Source organism: Poecilia reticulata, chromosome 9 (assembly GCF_904066995.2).
Source record: "Poecilia reticulata chromosome 9, P_reticulata-male-v2, whole genome shotgun sequence".
Classification (NCBI taxonomy): Eukaryota; Metazoa; Chordata; class Actinopteri; order Cyprinodontiformes; family Poeciliidae; genus Poecilia; species Poecilia reticulata.
Window position 1 is genome coordinate 15,365,358 of NC_088838.1, and position 21,306 is coordinate 15,386,663.

Consider the following 21,306-nt stretch of genomic DNA (forward strand, 5'->3'; position numbering starts at 1 on the left):
TCTTGTGCTTAAAGATTAAAGCTAATGACCCAGAATGATAGCTGTGCCTCGAGGGCTGTGGCTGTTATCTACCTTGATATTTTTCCGAGAAAGCATGCAGAGGGAGCAGCCCTTTCCACGAATCCCATACAGCAACAGACATCTAAAACCGCCATCTACACATGTCTCTGCTTGACGGTGTGTTGACTACAGTTTCTGATTGAAACGACGTGTATCAAAAACAATGCTCAACATAATGCATCACCAAACAGAAACAAAAACCAGTTCGAGTTAGAAAATTACACGCTTCACAGTGAGCACAAGACTTGCAACTCAGTTGACTAAAGGTCAGCAGGGTGTTTGCTGCCTTACTACATGCTCTTTTTTTACAGTTAACTGAATCTAAACAATAATGTTAATAATAAAATGACAGTCTTTATAAATTAGATTTTTGATGTAAAATGATTCCATAGTCTCACAATGAGAAATGCTCCAAATAAGTTGGATAAAGATCAAAACTGGCCACATTTCTCTCAATTGGCTTTTATTATTGCTTGGTATATGAAACAATAAAAAAAGCTAAAAATCAAAGAAGGTCTGAAACCGTCGAGGTTTGTCTCTGAATGTACGTTTAACGGGCCTATCGACATAAAGTTAGCACCATATGCATGTAATAAATGATCTACTCTAAGAAATCCACACAAGAACCGACTTGTGTGATTAATAAAGTGGAATGACAGGGAACAGATGTTGAACGCTTTAAGCAAAGAATGTGCAAAAGTCTTCACAAGGTGGAAATTGAAATAAATAAATTAAAAATCTGCTCCCCATCAGCTTTTGGTCAATAATTGCCAAGGAACTGCACAAGAAATGCAGCATGATGGGTAAAAACAATGAGCTCTCTGAAGTTCTTACAATCATACTGGCGCAAAACATGTACAGATGCATTTCTAAACTTCCCAGTATTGCACCGAGCCTCGTCAGGGTCATAATCTGCTCAGATAAATCAAGGGAGTGATCAGAAGAGGCGTTCAAGGTCTACTTGTAAAGAACATTAGGAATGTAGGTGGAATTAGCACATAAGGTTCTCCCCACGTAAACATTGAGTAATGAAACTGCATTGGTCTGGGCACTTCTTGCATAAGACTCCACCCTGGAAGAAAAAGCCTGGATGTCAATGTCAACATCAAGCTTGGAGGACAAATTGTCCTGCATATTACCCTAAAAACACCACACAAACAAAGCTGCTAGGATGGCCCCGACCAATCCCTCAACTTGAATCTGAAAGAAAAGCCAATGTTTGAAATGGTGACAAGAGTCTCATTTAAAGCCAAAAGATTGACATACATTTATTAAAACATGAAACAGCCTTACAAAAAACAAACATGTAGGTTGTCTTTCTGAGAAACGGAATTACTACGTCGGCTGCTAAGGAGACAAAGTTCACTCGCGTGTTGCTGGGATGGCTCTAAATCTCATTGGGAAGTAAGAATTTTGTGAAAAACGCCATGTTTAGAAAAGATATTCAAAAAGAAACAAAGAAAAAAAGGTGGCACTTCAGTCTAAAACATCCATTTCTCAGTTCTTGCTTCCACTGATTTCACCAAGCCCTTTCCCATCACACGGAAGTCTTCCAGGATCGCCTCCACATTCGGAATGGTTTTCACTTCCTCCCCTGTCACCTCCACGCTGCGGGCAGTCATGTGCGACGTCTGAGAGGAGATGTCAAAACATCAGGCAGTCAGGAATGATACAAATTTTAACACAAAGATGACTGCAAAAAAAGCTTTTCCAACAGTTGAAAACAATGCTACTCGTTAGTGGGAGATATGAAGGGCAGGGTTCTTACTTTGAAAGGTGCAGGGACAAAAGCCTTAGGTTTCCATAAGACTGAGATCACTGTTCCACCATATGGATCACAGAAGAAGAGGACCAGGTCTCCAAACGCCTCCTGGAAAAGCAGAATGGAATAGATGAAGAAATGTGGTCATATTTTCCACAAAACTAAAACAACATGTTAAAACATGTTTGTTTCTCTTTTATTTTTAATACGAGGAAAGGTGTAATGCATGCAGTCTGAGAAGCATGACTGAAAAATCACCCTCGGGTTTCTGGAAACAACGGCAAAAAAGTATTCATACCCAAATTTGGACAAAATGTAACTAAAAAATTATTCATTAGGATTTTATATTTAACATTTATGGCCTTGGTGGAATCTGTTACATTTAATTGCTGTGAATAAACAAAAATTGTAAGTGTGGTGTGTTTTCGATCGCTCTACTTGGATCCCCTAAGATATGTTCTAGTGAAACTAAATACCTTCAGAAGGTACCTAGTTAGAGTAAGCCAAGCTGACGTGTGTAATTTAATCTCAGCATAAACACGGCCGTGTTTATGCTGCTCAATCAATTGTTAAGGGCAAAGGTTGTTCACCACAGGAGAACCTAAAATGTTAAACCGATAAGCTGTGAAGGAACAGTATAGATAACGGAAACAGGCAAGAGGCTCATGATGACTCTGGAGGAGCTGCAGAGATCCACAGCTCAGGTGGAAAAGTCTACTGACGACACAACTTTTAATCAAAAACTCCACAAATACAGTTTCTATTGAAGAGAAAGAGGAAGAAAGTCATCGTGTTTCTACAAAAAGCACCTTTTACTTGAACTATTTTGTTTTGATCAATCCCATAATATCTCTGGGTTTTCCCATCAAAGTCAAAGGGGAATAAATATGTCTGCAGGGCAGTTTAGGACTCACTCTGAGCTCTGTCAGGTAGAGAGACACAGGGTTGTAGTCGACGACAGGGAACGCTCCTCCAGCCTGATCGGCAGCGTTACTCATCACTCCCCTGCTGAACGTGACAGCAGGAGGGTCCACAGCATGTCTGAGCAGAGGAACATGCTTCGGGTTCAGGTAAATCAGGACATCATAGGCATGAAGTGGAGGACGCATAATAACCTAAAGCACAAGGGAGAACGAGAACAAAAAGAAAAAAGCATTAAGAGGGTGTGCGTCTCTAGTCAGAACTCATCCATTTTAATAACCATCTATGAGGAGTGTGTTTGTGATGGAATCCAGGCACCCACCCTGACATCTTGGATCTGGCTGCCGTCCATTAGCTGATGTTCCAGGACTTTTAGGCTTTCAGCCGCCACCGTCATCACACGCTGAAGCATCTGAACTCACATGAAACAAAGACGTTCTAGACTGAAAAGAACTTCTACTGAAATACATCTTTTATCAGTTTCCATAAGAGTTGATTAGCACTCAGATTTACAACTGTGCAAAACTCACACAGAATGATAGATAATTGGACACTAAAAAGCAACACAAGCAAAAAAAAATCATCACATTCTACTTTACTGCTGTTCTAGACTGTGCGACTCTTAATAAATGCAAAATGTCCCTTTAATAAAACATATGTATACATTTTGAAATTAAAATATAATTATTTATCAAACCAAACGATACAAACAAGCTTAATGCTTCCATTCCACCTCAGCAGAATATTTCTCCCTCAAAAATAATTTTTTTAAACACTACAAAGCAAGATTTACAAAAAAAATCAATCAGCTTTGAAGACAGAAATTCTGTCTAGGTGAATATTTTAGGTTCCGATATCTATGGTATGTTTAAAACTAATGAGCCATTTAAACATTTCTGGATTACTGAATAATTTGTTCATGAGCTCCCCCTAGTGGTGTTTTAGAAAAACTGCAGAAACCTCTGGGTATCAAAGAGTTTTTCTAGTTTTGAATGAAGTCACATGGGCATGTGTAAATCAGTTTGGGAGTAAACAGGCTGCTCAGTCTGTTTGTTTTTTTTTTGGAAATCTGCAACAGCGTGGCTTTTAATAAATAGACTTAGAATCTCACTTTTTTGTTTAAAAGCTGCATCACTTTTGAGAAACTCTGTAGTATATATGCTCTCTATTACTAACAAAGATGTAAACCTACAGTCACAGGCTTGGACCTGCACTTTAAGCATGCATGTTGCAGCATATCCTTTCCACATTTGTGACTTTAATGTATAGAAATGTTTCTATACACATTTCTACCACAACAATGGAGTTCAATATCAAAATTCTAACTGCCAGACACCACTTCCAGAAAACTGTAAAACAGCTGAAACACGGGGTGCTTTTAAATCTCAACTTAAAACTCACCTGTTTAGAGTTGCTTATGGCTAAATTAGGATTAGAGTGCGGGTTTTGATGTCTTCCATCTTTTTATGTCTTTAATGTTTTTAATTTCTTCTTCTTTCTTTTCGACGTTTTAATGATGTAATGTTTTTTGTTTTATTTTTATTTTTTTAAATCTCTCTTTCTCACTGATTATTTCCGTTTTTATTTTAATTATGTAAAGCACTTTGAAATGCCTTGCTGCTGAAATGTGCTATACAAATAAAATTTGATTGATTGATTGAATAAACATGTAAATAAAACTGCAGTACCAGGGAAATGGCTAGGCAGTCTATCTAAAATGATCAGTGTCATACCATACTAAAGGGATATTCTGCAAACCTCTTTGTGAGACTAGATGAGGATACCTCACGATGACGTCACTGTAAACACGTCACAGCTCTAAGATCCTGCTCTTTTTTGCCAGCGGTATAAAAGAGAAGCTCACTTATTAAGACTGCATTTGTTGGAGGGTCAAGGTTGGAGAGCAACAGGAAACCTATCTGGGTCACTATGGGAGGCTGCTGGGCGCTTTTCTTTTATGTGCAACTTTGTGCCACTGGACTCGTCGCTCAGACTCGAGCACAGGAGTACAAAACGAAATATTTAACTCACTTCACTACGACAGAGGATGGCAACGAAAGGCAACTGGTGAGCTACAAGTTTTGCTTTCGCCTTTATTTGATGCTCGTTACTTTGGCATAGGTTCATGCCATTACGAAGAGGGAAGTAATCTTACAGCTTAAATGATTAAATGATTCAATTCTGGTTTTGCAGATCAATGACTTGCATCAGGTTTTGGAAAGACTTCAACACAATCAATTCCCAGCTCTAAGAAAAAAACACAGCTATCTGCCAGCGGTAAGAAATGCAACAATTCAGTCTTATTAAAAAGCATTTACTAATGATTCATGTTTCCCCTTGAGGATCAATAAAGTATATTCTATTCTAACTTGTGTTGCTTTATTTACAGTGTGATCCGGGAGAACAGTGCGCTTTAAGAAAAGGATCCAGGATTGGAAAACTATGTGACTGCTCACTTCCCAGGACGTGCAACTCCTTTCTCCACCGCTGTTTATAATTCTCAGCATATTAAAAAGTCTAATGAAGAAGTTGTACACTGTAAAAAATGTGAAAAATAACTAAAATATATACATGCATTTTAAGTATCCAGCCTGGCCTGACTCATTTCTTTTCAAGAAACCTATTAAATGTTGCAGTAGTGTTTTAGCTGACCTGCACGCTGGGTGCCCGTCTGGTCCACAAAGACGTCTTTTTGTCTTTAGGCGTTGCTATAAACATGACGGGCAGAGACTCTCTGGAGGCCATGAAGTCATTCTTGATCTCTGTGTACTCTGCGGCTGCACGTGACAGAGAGGCCAACAACAATTCAACTTGACATAGAAATATCGGCTCATATAGGCAGGATGTGAAAGCATGCCGGGAGTGTAAACAGAAAGAGGTCGGCCGGGGGTTTGTTTTGTGGTTGAGAAACGGGGGGGGGGGGTGAGGGAGAACCTGCCTGTGAGCTGCTTGTTGAGGTTGACTACCAGCGGGTTGTTCCTCCAGTCAAAGGCAGAGAGCAAACGAAGGAATCGGAGGAAACCCGCCTGCGGAGAGCTGCGGAAGAGGGAGAAATTCATTCACATGACCTACTAAATAAAGCAGGCCAACTGCTGGGAGACAGACTTAGACCAATGATTAAAAAGTAGTACTAGCATTTACCCTGGAGGAGTAAAGGGGGCAGGCTGCAGGAAAAGCGATGCCACCAGCAGATCCGCCGTGTCCTCTGTGATGTCTTCGCTGAAGAGCTGAGCCGCGAGCCAGCGCTTAGCCAGGCGACACACGGCTCCAAAACATGGCTGCTGCTGCTGGAGACTTCAAACAACGACAACAACAAAAGAGATGAAAAGCAGATACACGTGAGCATGTAGGACAATAGTGAAGAAACTGGAAGGAGAAATGACCTACAACAACCACATAACCAATTCAAGAGACATTTAAATAATAATAATTTAAAAAAAAAACACACATGAAAGATCTCTAAACTCGAGTTTCTAATGCAAACTCAACGAACGTACCCATGCAACGTGCTTGTAAGGAGGGGCTTGTGAATAGTGGTCATCTCCAGAACCTGAGCCTCCTCATTGTCCCTGACAACCAGCAGGCCTTCAGCATTCACACTCTCCCTCAGCATCTGAGGCTCACGGTGGTACGCCACCTGGATCCGGAACACCAAACCATCCTGGAAGCAAAAAAAAAGATTAAAAAATGCTTAAAAACAAAATTATGCCACTTATTAAACAACTCGACAGACAAATTATGATATCCAGCCAGCAATTTTAATCAGATATAATAACTTTGGAAGCAAACTCTACATAACTCCAAATTGCAAAACTTCAATAAAACTTCAAAATGGCAGCAGTATATACCTTCCACACATCTAAGTGAGTGGGACAGGGCGAGCAGGTATAGTTGTGGTGCTTCTTAAGCATCTCTGCCAGGCTGATGTGGAAAGCAGCTCGAATGTGGCGGATTGCAGTTCGGTCATGAGGCCATTTGCCACTCCCCTCCATGTGACAAATAACTGCAAAAAATGCAAGGAGTATTCAAGTATACACATCCCTTATGTTGTTTTTTTTTACATTCTGCCACATTACAACCCCAAACTTTGGTGTGTTTTACTTGAGTTTTATGAGTTCAACACAAAATAGCACATAGGAAAACAATGCTGGGTTACAAATACGTTCTTACAATGAAAAATCAAAACAGTGTAGTGTATTTATACTCAGTTCTCTTGAGTAAATACATTGTAAAACCACCCTTGATTGCAATTACAACTTCTAGACACTTGGGGTCGCTGTGCAGGGTCTGCTACTCCAGAGTCATCATGGCCCTCTTGGTTGGTTCTCTGATAAATGTGCTCATATATTCTGAGATTAAAAATTGCACACTAGCAGACTATCTACCCATTAGATAGTCTTATGTAACCCATTACCCATTTGAAGGTAATGGGTTACACCACCTTTCATTTGGGTGTAACAGATGAGGGCCTGGGTACAAAGATAAGCTACAATATTAGACGCTTATTACAGACAAAAATTAGCGTGAAAACCAGTAAAATCCTTTCTTTCCACTTCACACACAAATTATATTTTTTGCTGACCTATCCCAATAAAATACATTAAAGAGAAAAAGTTGGGGACATGTACACTTTAAGGAACTGTGCATTTTGGGAAGAATTTTAACTAAGGTAAAACTCATGTTTAATTAGAAGAAATCAAGTTATGCCTATGTTTGAAAAAGAGTCATAACTAACAAGTAAGGCCCAGGTTAAATTAAACGACCATCTGACAACAGAAAACTTCTTCATCAACTGCTGGATGTCTCTGCACCAACCTGTTATGGGGGTGAGATAATGTGGGCAGGGTTTGCATTCCTTTGGGACCAAGAACCTACAAGTCTTTTCTCGCTCAAAGAAGGAATAGTCCAGCCTCACTGGCTCTGGAGGAAAGACCTGGAAAGCAAAGCTCAAGAGTTAGAACTACAGAAGAAGCAAAGTTCATCTAAAGGTTAAAAAAAAAGAAGAGATGTTTGCTATTATAGATGACAAGTATTACCTGTGTGTATCTAAGGGCAGGGTGGGCCCCCTGGACTGCAGTAATAGAAAGTGGCAGACCTTCCAGTTTCCACAATTTCCTGCTCAGATCATCGTACGACTGCACAACAACTAAACTTTCCTCTTCCCCAGTACTAGGCACCTAAAAAAGCACAACAATGAGCAGACTTTAAAAAATCTGATCTGAATAAATCTAATAAAGCAAACCACTGGAAATTGTTCTAAAAAGCAGATTCAAGCGCAAATATTCTTGTTACATATGTTTTATCTTTCTTTAGGTATTTTCTTGAGCTAAGATATATACTGGATTTCCAGCTGGACGAATCTAAACGCAAATAGCCAACAAGAAGGCTTATTCACACAAATATTTTATTGTGAATAATATACACAAAGAAAATCCAATTGAACTAACATGCATTGGCAGCAAGTGCTACATAACGAAAGCAATATCATTGGTCAGTAGGAAGCTCTTATACTAAGAACAACAAAAAATTAACCTTAAAACAAAATAATTAAAACATTACCAATATTGTCAATCATTTAAAAAAGCAGCAATTCGTCAGTGCTGCAAAAATAATAGGACATTATTGGTATTAATGATATCTATGTAATCGTTATTTAATGTAATCTGCAACATTCAGAGCCATTTTGATAAACATATCTGCATAGCACTGTGAAATGTGCGCTACAAATAAATTTCACAGCACAACAAACAGACTCGAGTTAAGATGAGGCTTTGCAGCTTTTGTAATGAAAAAAAAAGGTTCAATCTCAAATATTTACCTCATTTCCTGTTGTGATGACGTCATCCACCATGGTCCCGACAAAACGCACACAGGACTCTGGGATACCTGCGTGTCTGATAGAAAAACAAAAAGGCTTTGTGTTTCATTTTTAAAATACAACCTGTAAACAGAAGATTTGCTAAAAAAGGCTTTGGACGTTTTACTCCTTAGTTTGCCAGAGCCGTCTAAAGCAGCAAGAGGGGGCGTCACCACGGCGAGTTTGGCTTTTAAATTCTGATTTAAAAGGATGAAGCGCACGGTGAGGAGACGGAGCTCCGCGTGGAGCTACTTTGAACAAGTGGGCGCGAACTTCGTCCGCTGCAAGAAATGTGACGCCGAACTCAAGTATTGCGGCGGAGCCACCAGCACCATGATATCCCACATGGCCGCGAAGCACCACGTGTCCATTCCGTTGCGGTCCGCAGCCAGGGGCTCTTGGGGCGAGACGCCGCCGAGCTGGAGGGCTCCGGACACCGAGGAGGAGAGCGCATTTAACCCGGAGCGGGAGCCCTCGGAGAGGAGGAGAAACAAGCGGAGCTCCGTGTGGGACGTTTTCGTCAAAGTGGACGAGGAGGTCCACTGCAAACTATGCGACACTAAGCTGAAATACATGAGCAGCACCACCAGCATGATGTACCACATTAAAAACAAGCACACGGAGAACCCGCAGAACAACAGCGTGGCCATGCCCACGCAGGCACAGGTAACTAAACTCGTCACTAACATGATAGAGAAGGACATGTTTCCCATCAGCGTGGTGGACGGGGACGGCTTCAGGGAGCTGCTGGCGGATATTGTGCATAGCTATAACGTGCCCTCTGCTGATGAGATCACGCGCAGTATTGAATGCCATTATCACGAGAAGGCAGCAGACCTCAGGATGCGGCTGGCTGCAGTGGAGAAAGTGGCTCTCACTGCTGATATTTGGACAGCCATGCCATCTCAGAAGTACATCACAGTGTCCTGTTCATTCATAACAGAGGACTGGCAGGGAAAGTCAGCTGTGCTCCACACACACAAGCTGCCTTCAGGAGGCCAGCTCACCGCAGAGTGTGTCGCAGAGAAGCTGTTCAGTACAACACAATCCTGGATGATTGCAGGAAAAGTTCCTGCATGTGTGCATAACAACAAAGAAAACATCCAATTAACCCAGGGCGTTGCCCAGGTGACCTGGAAATACGTCTCTTGCTTCGCCACAACGCTGCATCTCGCCGTCTCTGATGGCCTGAGCGAGGACGTTCTCCAGATCATCTCCGCCGCAGGGAGACTGGTCCGGCACTTCAGCCACAGCTCGCTGGCGGCCGAAGCCCTGAAGGAGAAGCAAGCGCAGATGTGCCTACCGCAGCACAAGCTCATTAGGTCCAACAGAGCCAGGTGGGACACGGTCTGCGACATGTTCCAGTGCTTGCTGGAGCAACGATGGGCGATTAAAGCCGTCCTCTCAGACCGCACAGTCACCAGCAAGCACGAGGCCCAGACCCTGGAGATTGGAGACGACTGCTGGCAAGTAATAGAGAACTTCACGCCCGTCCTGGCGACTCTGAAATGGGCCACGACGGTCATATCTGCCGAGACGGAGGTGTCCATTTCAAACATCTACCCAATAACGTTCAGCCTCATCCAGACGCATCTCGTTCCAAAAGAAAACGACGTTGAACAAGTCTCGAGTTTCAAACTCGCAGTGCAGAAATCTCTAAGAGATCACATGGAGGTAGTCTGTCTTTAAAGCACAATTTTTACCTTAAACTACAAAAATTCCTTGCACAATTATTGAAAGTGATTTTTACTATTTGCAGGTGGACTCCAGTGATTTGGCTTCCAACCCGGCTCTGATCGCCTCCATGCTGGATCCTCGCCACAAGCACCTCAATTTCCTGATGCCAGCAGGGAGGCTGGCTGCCAAGGTGAAGCTGCATGAGCTCGTCTCGAAGCTGGATGCCAGTGCAGCTAGCCCCAAAGACGAACAACTGGAGACCGAGGTGACGCCTGACCTCAGCCAGACGGCCACAGCCAGAAAACCACCAAGCGACACCAAAAACACCATGATGTTGCTTCTAGGGGACAACTACAGCTCGTCTTATGCCACGGACTCTGAAGCTCAGGTAGATTACTACCTGAGAGACATCGCTCCCTCGCTCGACATAAACCCCCTCGACTGGTGGAGGCTGAATGGACCGAGGTTCCCAAAACTGGCTAGTCTGGCGAGAGAGTATCTGTGCATACCGGGCGTGTCGCTGCCGTCTTTGTTATCGGATGCGGGGCAGAGCTTTGCGGCGATGCGAACAAGGCTCAACCCAGAGCATGTAAACATGATGGTCTTTCTGAACAGAAATGCATCAATATAGCAAGGCAGGGACACACTGAATGGCCGTTGCAAAATTTAGAAGCAAAAAGCAGAGATGTAATGAAAGTATTAAGTTAGTTTCTGCATGCAAACTATGACAATTCATTTTTTGAAGTTGTAATTTTTATGAAAATGCTACATATGAGCTCATAGTCTGGGTTTAGAATATTTTTTTCCAACAATCAAAAACAGGCTGCACTGTTTTCTTGCAGCAGTGGACTAATGGTGTAAGAAAACGGATGGCTGGTCAAAAACAATTTTCTTGTCCCCTTATCAAATAAATTCATGTTCAGAAGATAAGTTTTGGCTGCTGAAAACTCAATGTGATTGTGTTTAAAAATAAAGTGCAAGAACTGTTGAACAAAGATCAAAGTCTGCAACTGAACCTGTTTCAACAAGACAACATGAGTATAGTTAATAAAGCAGCACCATTTTTTTTTAAAGAGAGGCAAATTAAAATCTCAACTTTTTCATAGAAGTCATTGCAAGGTGAAAACAACAGTATATGAAATTCATTGGTTTGACTCCAATGTTGCATTTCAAGTATTTCCACATGAACATTTCTCTGGTTTCAGCCTGTCTGAAGTCATTGGATGAAGCTAAAAATTAACTTGGTGGAATTTTGGTTCTCCGCTGCAAAAAAAAGAATCGGCTGGTTAAACGATGACGAGATGAACAACATATGAAGTCAGCTGCCTAGTAATTCTGCAATCCTATTTTTGCTTTGCCTTCAACTTAAACAGCTTATTTTCACTAAAATTACAGGAACTGGTATCTGTGACTGAACATGAATGATCTGATCAAAGGGCCAATTTTATTTTGAGGTTTTGTGGAGCTACCAGAAATGATTCCGTTACCTGCAGAAGATGTACGACACGTCACAGTGAGGTTGTAGACACGTTAATTCTCAGAGTTGTGAAAAGCCGATGGCTAACAAATAAAAGAATTATATAATTTGCATACAATCCAAAATAAGCCAAGATTAACCATTTACCGTCTTTAAAAGAAACCGTCCTTAAGTCTGTTGCCATTTTATCTGCATCCATCTACTCCAAAAAAACCTTCATAAAAAACCTCTCGTGTTTGCATCAAGCTGTCAAAAGCATTGAAACAGTCCTGTTTCAATGCAAGTCTCGAGTTTTACAGGTAGTAGTCGGATAGAAATGAGGGCCTAAAGTGATGCAATTTCATTTAACTGACGTCGTTTCGCTAAGAAAACAGCAACAATCTTCATGTCATCCTCCACTGGAAATGTAAATTGTCATCCATTAATGTAGTTCTATATGTCATTTCTATGCACATTTTCAGGTTGAGTTTATAAAAATCAACCTGTTCCACAGCTAGACCCTGTTCGCCTAGCTGTGGAACTTCTACCATTCTGGGGATTTTACTTTTTGAAAGAAAACTCACTGTGGTGTAGAACCTTTCAATCGAAAGAAAACTAAATCTCGTTACAAAGTGGATAAGACAGCACACTATAAATTGGAATAAAAACCACAGGAAAAAAATTACATGGCCTATTTTTAGAATTGTAACAGTTATGCTGAAAGTTATTCCTACACCTGGCAGATTCAGATTTAATTCTTTCAGCCAAGAAGTTGGTTTCTGAAAGGAAGTGAGACGTGTATGTCTTAAAAGACTGGAAAACTGTGAAAATTTAAATTAAAAGTATGTACTATTCTCAATTAATCAAAAAAAACTTTATTGGCAATATAATGACCGGATCCTTCCTATAATTGCTGCCCAGCTTTATGCACGTTTCCACTGGGATTTTTGTTAACACTGATCATCAGCTCCTAGTCTTTGAGGTTGGAAGACCTCCTTGCCATCAACCTAATCTTTTAATTCCCTCCAGTTTCAGGTCTCTGGCTTGGCTACTCCAAAATGCAAAATATCCCTTCCAGTCATAAGAAACATAGTAAAATAAATATAAATCTGCTAGAAGTATGAATTACTTTGGCCTTATTAACATGAAGAAATGTGTGAACCAAACTAAAGAACCACATTTCTACTAGTGATTACCATCAACCCTGTTAAAGTTGAATACATACAGCTGCAGTAAGTGTGTGACGATCTGTTTGGGGACCAGCCTCCTTTGGGACGTGCTCTTTCCATCCCACAGCACTGCCTCTATGATGGCGCCATCCTGGAAGCGACGCAGCTCGGAGCGAGAACCCCACAGCTGACGGAACTCGGCCGCCTGGCGGAGAGACGGCACACCGGTTTCTTCTTTTTAAAGTTGAAACATCAGATTTTATTTATTTAGAAAGGGAACTAACTAACCACACCTAAAGAATTTACACAAATTCCTCTAAAAAAAAGTTTTAGCATTGATGTAAAATAATGACAAATAATGTTTATTATAAGGTTTTTATGCAATCTGAAATCTTAATCGTTAGAAATTCAAAATTTTATCAATATAACTCAAGCACAGAAAAACATATATATATATATATATATATATTTTTTTTTTTTTTACATACGAGTGTTGCAACATCTACACTCTCCTTAATAGTGACAAAATGACCATAACTCTTTAGCCTCGGTAAGGAATAAATGATTACTTCCTTAACTACCTTGGGGCTGTCTGCAGGTGGGCCTTTTTCCAAGACAGAAGCTGCTAGCTCTGGATTCAAGAGCAAACCAAAGGAAAGGGGAGGCTGAGCCTTGTACTTTGGGGCTTCGGTCTCCACAGACCACTTTAAGAAAAGAGAGAAAAAAGATATATAAGCTCATATGTTAGCCTGTATTTTACTCGACTAGGTTTAGAAAATTGTCCAACCTCTGGGTCAGGAGACAGGGAGTGGGTGAGGAGGTGAATCCTTTGGTCGAGTCCTTGTTGGAGCAGCGCCAGAAGAAACGGCAGCACAGTCTGGACATAATTCCCACTGTGGTCCATTAACTCACTGAGCAGGTTCTGTTTCTTACAAGTAGCCTGGAGCTTCACCAAGTCACATAACCTGAGTGTGGGTTTAATAGAGCAGTTCTTTTCTTAGGTCCAGTAAAAAATAAAAAATAAAAATTATATATAACTGCAGGATACAGTTATACTCTGAAGAGAATAACTGTATCCTGCAGTCATTCACGTCAGGATACATTAGCAGTTATCCTGAAGTGAATAATTGCTAATGTACTATTTATCCAAAATGCAAGACAACACAAAAAAAGTTTAAATGTGTGGCACACATTTGTATTCAGAGCTTTCACTCACAATATTTAGGTGGTGAACTCTGAATTCATTCATATTTTCAATGAATTAATTCATTTTAACCCAGCTGAATTAATGGTAGTCGTGGTTGAAATTTAACAAAATAGGGGGGAAAAAAGGCCACTTTTGCTGGGCACTGTAGATGGATTGTGCTGGAGGAGCTCAAACGTACTGGAAGACGCAGTCGCTCGTCCTGATCATTGGTTTGGGAGTCATGAGGAGGCAGTGGAAGCCGTCCACCGTTGGGTCGTCCCAGAACTGCATCGAAACGGACGCCTCGAGCTGCAGCTGGACACCAAAAACGTCAAGCCAGGTCACTTAACGTCACTGGGTACAAACACTGTAACTTAACCAGCTTTTGGTATTAGAAGTACTTGCCTGTTTATAGGTGGAAGCGGTCATGTCTGCACACATGTTAAGATGTCCTGACGGGTCAACAAACACAACCTGGAAAGCGTTGTGGAACTCGGCAAGAGACGGCTGCAGGGAAAAAAAAAAAAAGACAAAGAAGAAACAAAAAATATTAGATTTTGAAAAGTAAAAGACTGGACAAGTGAAGCGTTTCACATTTGAGTTAGTTCTCTCACAGCTATGGAGTCGGGATCCTTGGCCAGGCTTATCCCGCTCACAGTCAGGTCCGTGGAGGCTAAAAGGTGAAGAAGAATTGAGCACTCCCAACAACCACACAGTGGAATTTAAGTCTCAGAAACCAAAATGGCAGATCTAGGCTGCTACTAACTTTACCTAGGAAATTCAAGCTGTTTCGAAGCAGCTGATAGGCCGTCATGGTGTTGCTGATCCGGTGATTCATCAACAGGTACGCCAAGAGCATGGAGGCGAGGAATCCATTGAAGCAACCAGCACCCTAAGAAGACATTTTGACAAAAATGCAGCTGTCATATCTTGAATAGATGAGCAATATGAAAAGCGTGTAAACAACGTAGTGCAAGCTGCCAACCTGGTCCAGCTCTCTTTGATGAAGCCAGACTTTCAGCAACGCTACACCATCAGAAAAAGCTGAGCACTGGGAGCCGATGGCAGACAGAAACTGGAGGTGAGCCCTGGGCAATAAATCTCCCAAAACAGAGCCGTTGTAGTGTGGAGTCGGAGGTTCGCTGTTTTCTGAAACACAAGCAAATGAGAAACATTTGACAATCAGAAAAATCCTAACGAAGTTGAGGAAAACTACCTGCTCACCGTCAGAATCAAATTTCTGGCAAAATACAGATTTTTGACCATTCACATGAAAATGGTAAGAGTTCATTCCAGAAGCTTCATGTAAATCTGCATTATCAGTTCCAAAATTAGTTTTAACACATGATTTGGATCTTTATCCTGTTGGAGAAGCCAACCGTGTCAAAGTTTCAATCATCTGACCCAAAACGTCACTTTTGAATGAAAACAATATGGAAATTTTTGGCCAGAACAGTAGTGAAAGCATGGCGAGTGATACATACTGCCAGTGGTACTAGTGAGGATTTGACCAGAAAAGCATCAATCTGACCCTCATAGAAAATATTCTGCAATAAATTCAAACTTGTATAGCCATTTTAGGTTAAAATGCCCTGAAATTGTATTATTGTCAAACCTGACACAAAAATGGATGGACAGATCAGAACCTATTAGTCAAATTACTGATAATCAGGGGGGAAAGTTGTGGTTATTAGATGAAATAGATGGGAAATAATTGAATTTAAATTTAAATAAATGGCATTTCTACCATCGTTGGAAGCCTGCAGTCCAGTATACCACTCTGTCCTGATGTTATTCCTCTGGGGGTGGAAACGACTGGGCTTGAAGAACCCAGGAGGCGGGCAGACATGAACACAGACAGTGAAGCTCGAAGAATCTTTGCCTGAAACCCCCCCCCAAAAAACAAACAAAACAAAAGGTCACCAAAACACATCTGATCTCAGGTAACATATTCAACACAATATAAGCAACATCATTAAAATCTTGAAGAATTTCATATTGTAGGTTCATTTAAAATCATTTACCAGGGGGACTCAGCAGCAGGACCGGTTTGAGTCTGTTCCCATGGAGACAGGAATAACGCAACTCCCCGACGGCAGAGGAAGATTTCAGGTGTTGGGCAAGTCCTGCAAGATAGAGCGCCCTTTTCCTGGGATACCTCTGGTTTAAGAAATCTTTTGGGTGCAAAACATCCTAACAGGAAAGAATAAAATGAACTGTTGTCAATAAATCAAGATTTATTTATTTTTTTACAACTATAATCAAGTCAAGGCTCAAACAAACATTGAAGCTTTAAGGGATGGCTTACAGCTGGGATTGTAGCAGTGAGGTCCACCTTGATGTGTGGCTTAATGCAGGTGCCCAGAGGGTAGCTCCCGATCAGATCAACGGAAGCTGGAGGGGCCATGTGAAACTTTCCCTTTGTGGCTTTGGGCACCAGGAGAAAAGGAACCTTGACTGTAGCAGACAGCCACGACAAATCGCTTACCTGAGCACAGAGTGAGAAATTGTGTGACAAACCTAAGTCGTGCAACAGAGATAATACTCTGTGTCTTACTGTGACGCCTGTTCACTTCTCACAACAATACACACCTCAACCTTTGGTGACACCGGCACAGTTTCGAGCAGCTCGGTGACGGTCTTAACGAAAGAGTCGATTTGCTGTTTCCTCCGTTCACTCAGGGAAACCTCCTTCAGCAGCTCCTCCATCTGTTATTAATGAAAGGTGTAAGATAGTGTTTATTTATTTAAAAAATATATATTTTATGCATTCAAACAGTGAAAGGTGCTACACAAAATAGACACCGACATAGTCATTCAAATGGAATGTACACCTTTGCAATAAGTTGGAATTAGTTCAAACTGTTCAAAACTGCAATAAATATATTTAAATAAATATAAAAATGCATAATTAAAGCAAAAATAGAAGTAAAATAACAGGAATATCATAAGTTGATGTTTAATATGTAGACCTAAAAAATGACATAAATGACTATCTAAAACTTATTTTTTTCTTAAAAGTATACATTAAACTAATTGCATCAAATGCTGCTTTTCCACATATAATTACATCAGCCCACATGTGTTCACATAATTAAGCAATATAAAGTAGCATATCATTAATAATTAATGTTTACTAACATTAATTATTAAAACGTCATTCCTTGGTGATTTAAATCCCTACTTAGACTGGGATCTACAAGCAGAATCAGCATCCTGAAGCAAACATAATTTGTAACCTGGAGCAAAATGAAAAAAACAAAACAAAAAAAACAAAACATACAGCACATGAGCAGTGAATTAGAAAGTGGAGTGGGGGTGAGATTCAAAAGCTATCCATCGCGGTCAGTTGACTGGTAGGATGAAGACAGACTTGACTGGTCGCCAGTCAGGTTAAGACATTTTAATGAGGTTTATGAAGAGCCTGGCTCAATCAAAACAGAAATACAAAAACAATCTGATCTTCCAGGCTGATTGAGAGTGAGAGAAACGGGACAGAAGCCTCTCACCTGCATCTTCAGAAGGCTGCAGTGGAACAGGCTTTCGGCTTCTTTTAGGTGATTTAGCTCCTCAGCTGTTGGTGGCCTGTATAAATCATTCCGGGATAGTTTCACCGGATGGTAGACCACCTCCTCCTCTTCACTGGATTTCACCCGTTTGGGTTTTTTCGGAGCACCGAGCTGCTCCTCTTCATCACCAAGGGAGAAATCAGACGGATGCATCTGGAGAATAAACGACAATGGATCAACTTCAACGTGCTTCAACACGGATGCATCTCAATAAATTTGAGTACCATGAAAATGTTTTACTTCAGTAAAAAACTTTGATGTCTCTCACACACAAATATTTATACAATTGAAAGAAATTTTTTAATATAGAAATTTTATATTATGGCCAGGGAAGACCACTGACTTGAAAGTTGTCCAGCAAACGGCCATTCACATCTTTATTAACCCATAAAACGCAATAGCTAAAGAAGCTATTTATTCAGAGATTCAAAGTATAATAATGGGGAGTTGAGCGGAAAGAAAAAACTGGTTTAAAAAGCTGTCCAATTAACAAGGACAGTTGGAGCCTTGAGAGCAATGGATAGTATTCCAACTTGCTGAGACACTAAATTCTGCATTATATTTTCCTGTAATGTAAGCCCTAATTATACACGTTAACAGAACTAAAGGCTCAGTCTGTGTGTATTCAATCTATTCATTGCGAGTTTTACATACTGAAACAACTTAAGTTTCCAAAATATTCCAATTAAAACGAGGTAATGCTAGATATCAATCTAGCATTTAAAAACTACTCCAGTAAGAAAGTAAAGGTTTTCACTGGACAAAAATGTCAATCAAATTATATGCTACAAGTTATCGCAGGAAAAATCAAGCTCTCAGCAACAGCACAGCACTGACAATATGCTCTCGCACTACTAAATTGAATATCTCCGAATCAGACAACTCTTACCTCTACAGGCTCTTCTGTTACTGTCTGCTTCTTTTTCATGTTGTAAAATGTTTTTCGCAATAATGATGTAAACACGTCTTTAAGAAATACAGCTTAAAACAGCTTCCTCTTCATCATGGTCTCACATGTGCCAAGGGAGCGTCTAACTTGCTATATGTGAAACTAGTTCTCCGATTGGTTCAGAGAGACGGCGGGGAGTGGCGATTGGCTTTTGCCTATCAGCTTTCACGCCTACGTCAGCAAGATAGGTTGCACGAGCACCGCTCTTGTGTCAGAGTATCTAGTCATGAAACTGACGGAATGTGGCCTTTATTTCGGTCAACAAAATGTTTTTATCTTTTCCAAATTTAATTATGATTGCTAAGAATTTCATTTGTGTAACATAAGGTTGTTTCTATTTTCCAACCGAATAAAACATCTTATTTTCCGCTTAATTGTTCACTTATTTATACTCGTTCTATAATTGTTAGATTATCTGGGGTGTTTCACACTTTCTGACTTGTCATTTAATCACTAGTATGGTTCCCAGTCTAGTCACAGTCCCGGCCTATTTCTACACAGTCTAGTTTAAGCATGCATTGTTTCTGTTGACTATCACATCATAGTATTTTTTTAATTTATTTATTTTTGTCAGAGATTGATGTTTAATGTCAACTAAATATAATTTGTATTATGGTTGGTTTCTGTCATTCCTCCTTGAGGCATGTTAATACGTTCTGGGCTCTTAGGCACCATCATCAGTTTTTATATGCGGGTCTGAAGTTGTATTTTTTGTTTCCGGAAGCAGAGAAATGAATGTGCTAAAGCCAGACTTTAAGTCTAAAAGCAAATAAAAGTATTTCAAAAGAGATGAACAATACAACCATCATTCAGCCAGGATGGTCACACTAAAACACAACATCTCTTCATATGGGATTTCTGGTGAAGATGGCGGCATAAATGTTTTGGGCAGCTGGAAAAAACTGAACATAATCATTTGCAAAGGTCTCAACTTTGTCTTATGCAGTGTTTTTCAACCATTTTTGAGTCAAGGTACACTGTTTTAATTGAAAAAATCCCGAGGCACACCACCAACTAAAAATGGAAATAAAGATACTCTGTAGCCGCCTATATATAGTCATTCTCATCAAAGTCTCTTGAATAGGAATCAAATAAACACAAAAATGTATTATCACATTTTACATTTCTTATTTCAAATTACACTTAACATATCCACTTCAAAAATACACCTGAACAGTGTCACAACACTGTGGTGTTAAATTTAAAGAAGTTGTAGAAAACGTCAAAGTGTTTTACAAACTAATCCACAAGCATCTTATAGCCAGAATACAGAAAATAATTTTTATTCTGAAAGAAGCAATAATATTTGGGAAACATTTCACTTCATATTCACTGTTACAATATGAAGAGTTGCATGTACAAAATGTCAATATCTGTATATTTTACCCACCTAGTGTGAAACTTGTGCATGTTTGGATGAAAACAGTTGATTTCCTGGCAGAAATTGAAGAAAGACAAAGCTCTTCCTCAACATCTCTGTCTCTCTGTTTTTAGTTTTTATAGTAACCAGGCTTAAGAAACTCACTTCACACAGATATGTTGTGGGAAATGGACTCATGCTCTTTCCAACTACTGCTGAGCTTCACTGTCTTTTCCATCACTGTCATCACAGTCTGTCTAGATTCAGTGCTCTCACAGCTACCTGTAACATTCATGCATCACTAATTCTCGTTTTAATGTAAAATGCTCTGTACCTACTGCCATCTAGTGGTAAGAACATTACATGATTACGCCGCTGCTACTACTACAGCAGATACTCGAAGATGGCATTATTTGCAGACAATTCATCTTCAAAAAATCTTTTAAAACCAATTACCGTATTTTTCGGACTATAGAGCGCACCATACTGGCACCCTCAATTAAAAAAATAAAATAAAAATAAAATAAAAAACTGGAAGCTGCTCTCGGTTTTCCATTAGGACCCAGCAGAATGCCTCGTCCTAATAAATCTGCTGGACGCATCACTCCGTCTCCAAAGTCAAACCATGGTTTCGTTCACACCGAGCTTAAATGCAGCGGCTCTATTTCCCTCTTGTAGTGCCAGATCGACAACCCTCAACTTAAAAGCTGCATGATATGAGTTTGAAAACATTTCTCCGTCATGCCTGCTGCCAGCATGTGCTTGTTCTAAATTAGCGGTTCTCAACGTGGGCGGTACAAGCACATGCTAGCCTGCTGCTAGCATGTGCGACGGAGCGACGAGCCTGCTGCTAGCATGTGCTTGTTCTAAATTAGCGGTTCTCAACGTGGGCGGTACCGCCCCCCAGGGGGTGTTCAGAGGACGGCAGGGGGCGCTGGCGGACATTTTTACAAAAGGGGGGCGCTGGGATGCCTTTGGGGGGCGTTTGGTCGAAGGTAAACTTTACACCTCAAATGCACAACAATACCAGTTCAGACTTTGAGCAACTTGGTAAAACTGTATTGTGTAACATTAAAACATGCTTGGCTGCAGCTGTATCGATGGCAGCTCTTCTTCTATTCAGTGTTTGTAGCTTCATGGCGCAGCTCCGCTCCGCATCAGTTCAGCGTTACACCGGCTGATGACGCTGCTGTGATTCACTTTGTCTGGTATTTATGTAGGCTACATAGGTTTGGGCAGTTCTGTGATCATGTCAAAGCAGCAACTTATATTAAAAAGTGTTTTTTTTTTTTCGTTTGAAAGCTGCCTGCTACCATGGAAGGACAACAGAAAATCGCTTT

The 21,306-nt window shown here is 40.5% G+C and overlaps 2 protein-coding genes across 2 annotated transcripts; one reads left to right on the forward strand and one right to left on the reverse strand.

Moving 5' to 3' along the window:
• Nucleotides 1–1,302: 1,302 nt before the first annotated feature.
• On the reverse strand, nucleotides 1,303–18,716 carry nol6 (nucleolar protein 6 (RNA-associated)). Its single transcript, XM_008418917.3, has 26 exons — nucleotides 18,547–18,716; nucleotides 17,598–17,810; nucleotides 16,681–16,797; nucleotides 16,397–16,576; nucleotides 16,113–16,281; nucleotides 15,836–15,970; nucleotides 15,074–15,237; nucleotides 14,860–14,980; nucleotides 14,703–14,761; nucleotides 14,494–14,595; nucleotides 14,288–14,403; nucleotides 13,690–13,867; nucleotides 13,484–13,606; nucleotides 12,959–13,107; nucleotides 8,562–8,637; nucleotides 7,780–7,920; nucleotides 7,559–7,676; nucleotides 6,592–6,746; nucleotides 6,241–6,404; nucleotides 5,885–6,037; nucleotides 5,682–5,779; nucleotides 5,396–5,520; nucleotides 3,066–3,155; nucleotides 2,737–2,937; nucleotides 1,829–1,930; nucleotides 1,303–1,691 (listed from the first exon to the last, which is right to left on the reverse strand). The coding sequence occupies exons 1-26, from the start codon at nucleotides 18,583–18,585 to the stop codon at nucleotides 1,542–1,544; spliced, it is 3,438 nt and encodes a 1,145-aa protein (XP_008417139.2). The 5' UTR covers nucleotides 18,586–18,716; the 3' UTR covers nucleotides 1,303–1,541.
• On the forward strand, nucleotides 8,645–11,207 carry LOC103470454 (E3 SUMO-protein ligase ZBED1-like). Its single transcript, XM_008418916.3, has 2 exons — nucleotides 8,645–10,274; nucleotides 10,360–11,207. The coding sequence occupies exons 1-2, from the start codon at nucleotides 8,811–8,813 to the stop codon at nucleotides 10,906–10,908; spliced, it is 2,013 nt and encodes a 670-aa protein (XP_008417138.2). The 5' UTR covers nucleotides 8,645–8,810; the 3' UTR covers nucleotides 10,909–11,207.
• Nucleotides 18,717–21,306: the final 2,590 nt, after the last annotated feature.

Bases quoted from the DNA above. Each gene is read 5' to 3' on its own strand.
- LOC103470454 (XM_008418916.3), top strand. From the start codon at position 8,811: ATGAAGCGCACGGTGAGGAGACGGAGCTCCGCGTGGAGCTACTTTGAA. The intron at 10,275-10,359 runs GTAGTCTGTCTT...TACTATTTGCAG, and splicing joins CTCTAAGAGATCACATGGAG to GTGGACTCCAGTGATTTGGC.
- nol6 (XM_008418917.3), bottom strand. From the start codon at position 18,585: ATGAAAAAGAAGCAGACAGTAACAGAAGAGCCTGTAGAG. The intron at 13,108-13,483 runs GTAGTTAAGGAA...TCTCTCCGCCAG, and splicing joins CACCTGCAGACAGCCCCAAG to GCGGCCGAGTTCCGTCAGCT. The intron at 5,521-5,681 runs GCAGGTTCTCCC...TGTCACGTGCAG, and splicing joins CCTCAACAAGCAGCTCACAG to CCGCAGAGTACACAGAGATC.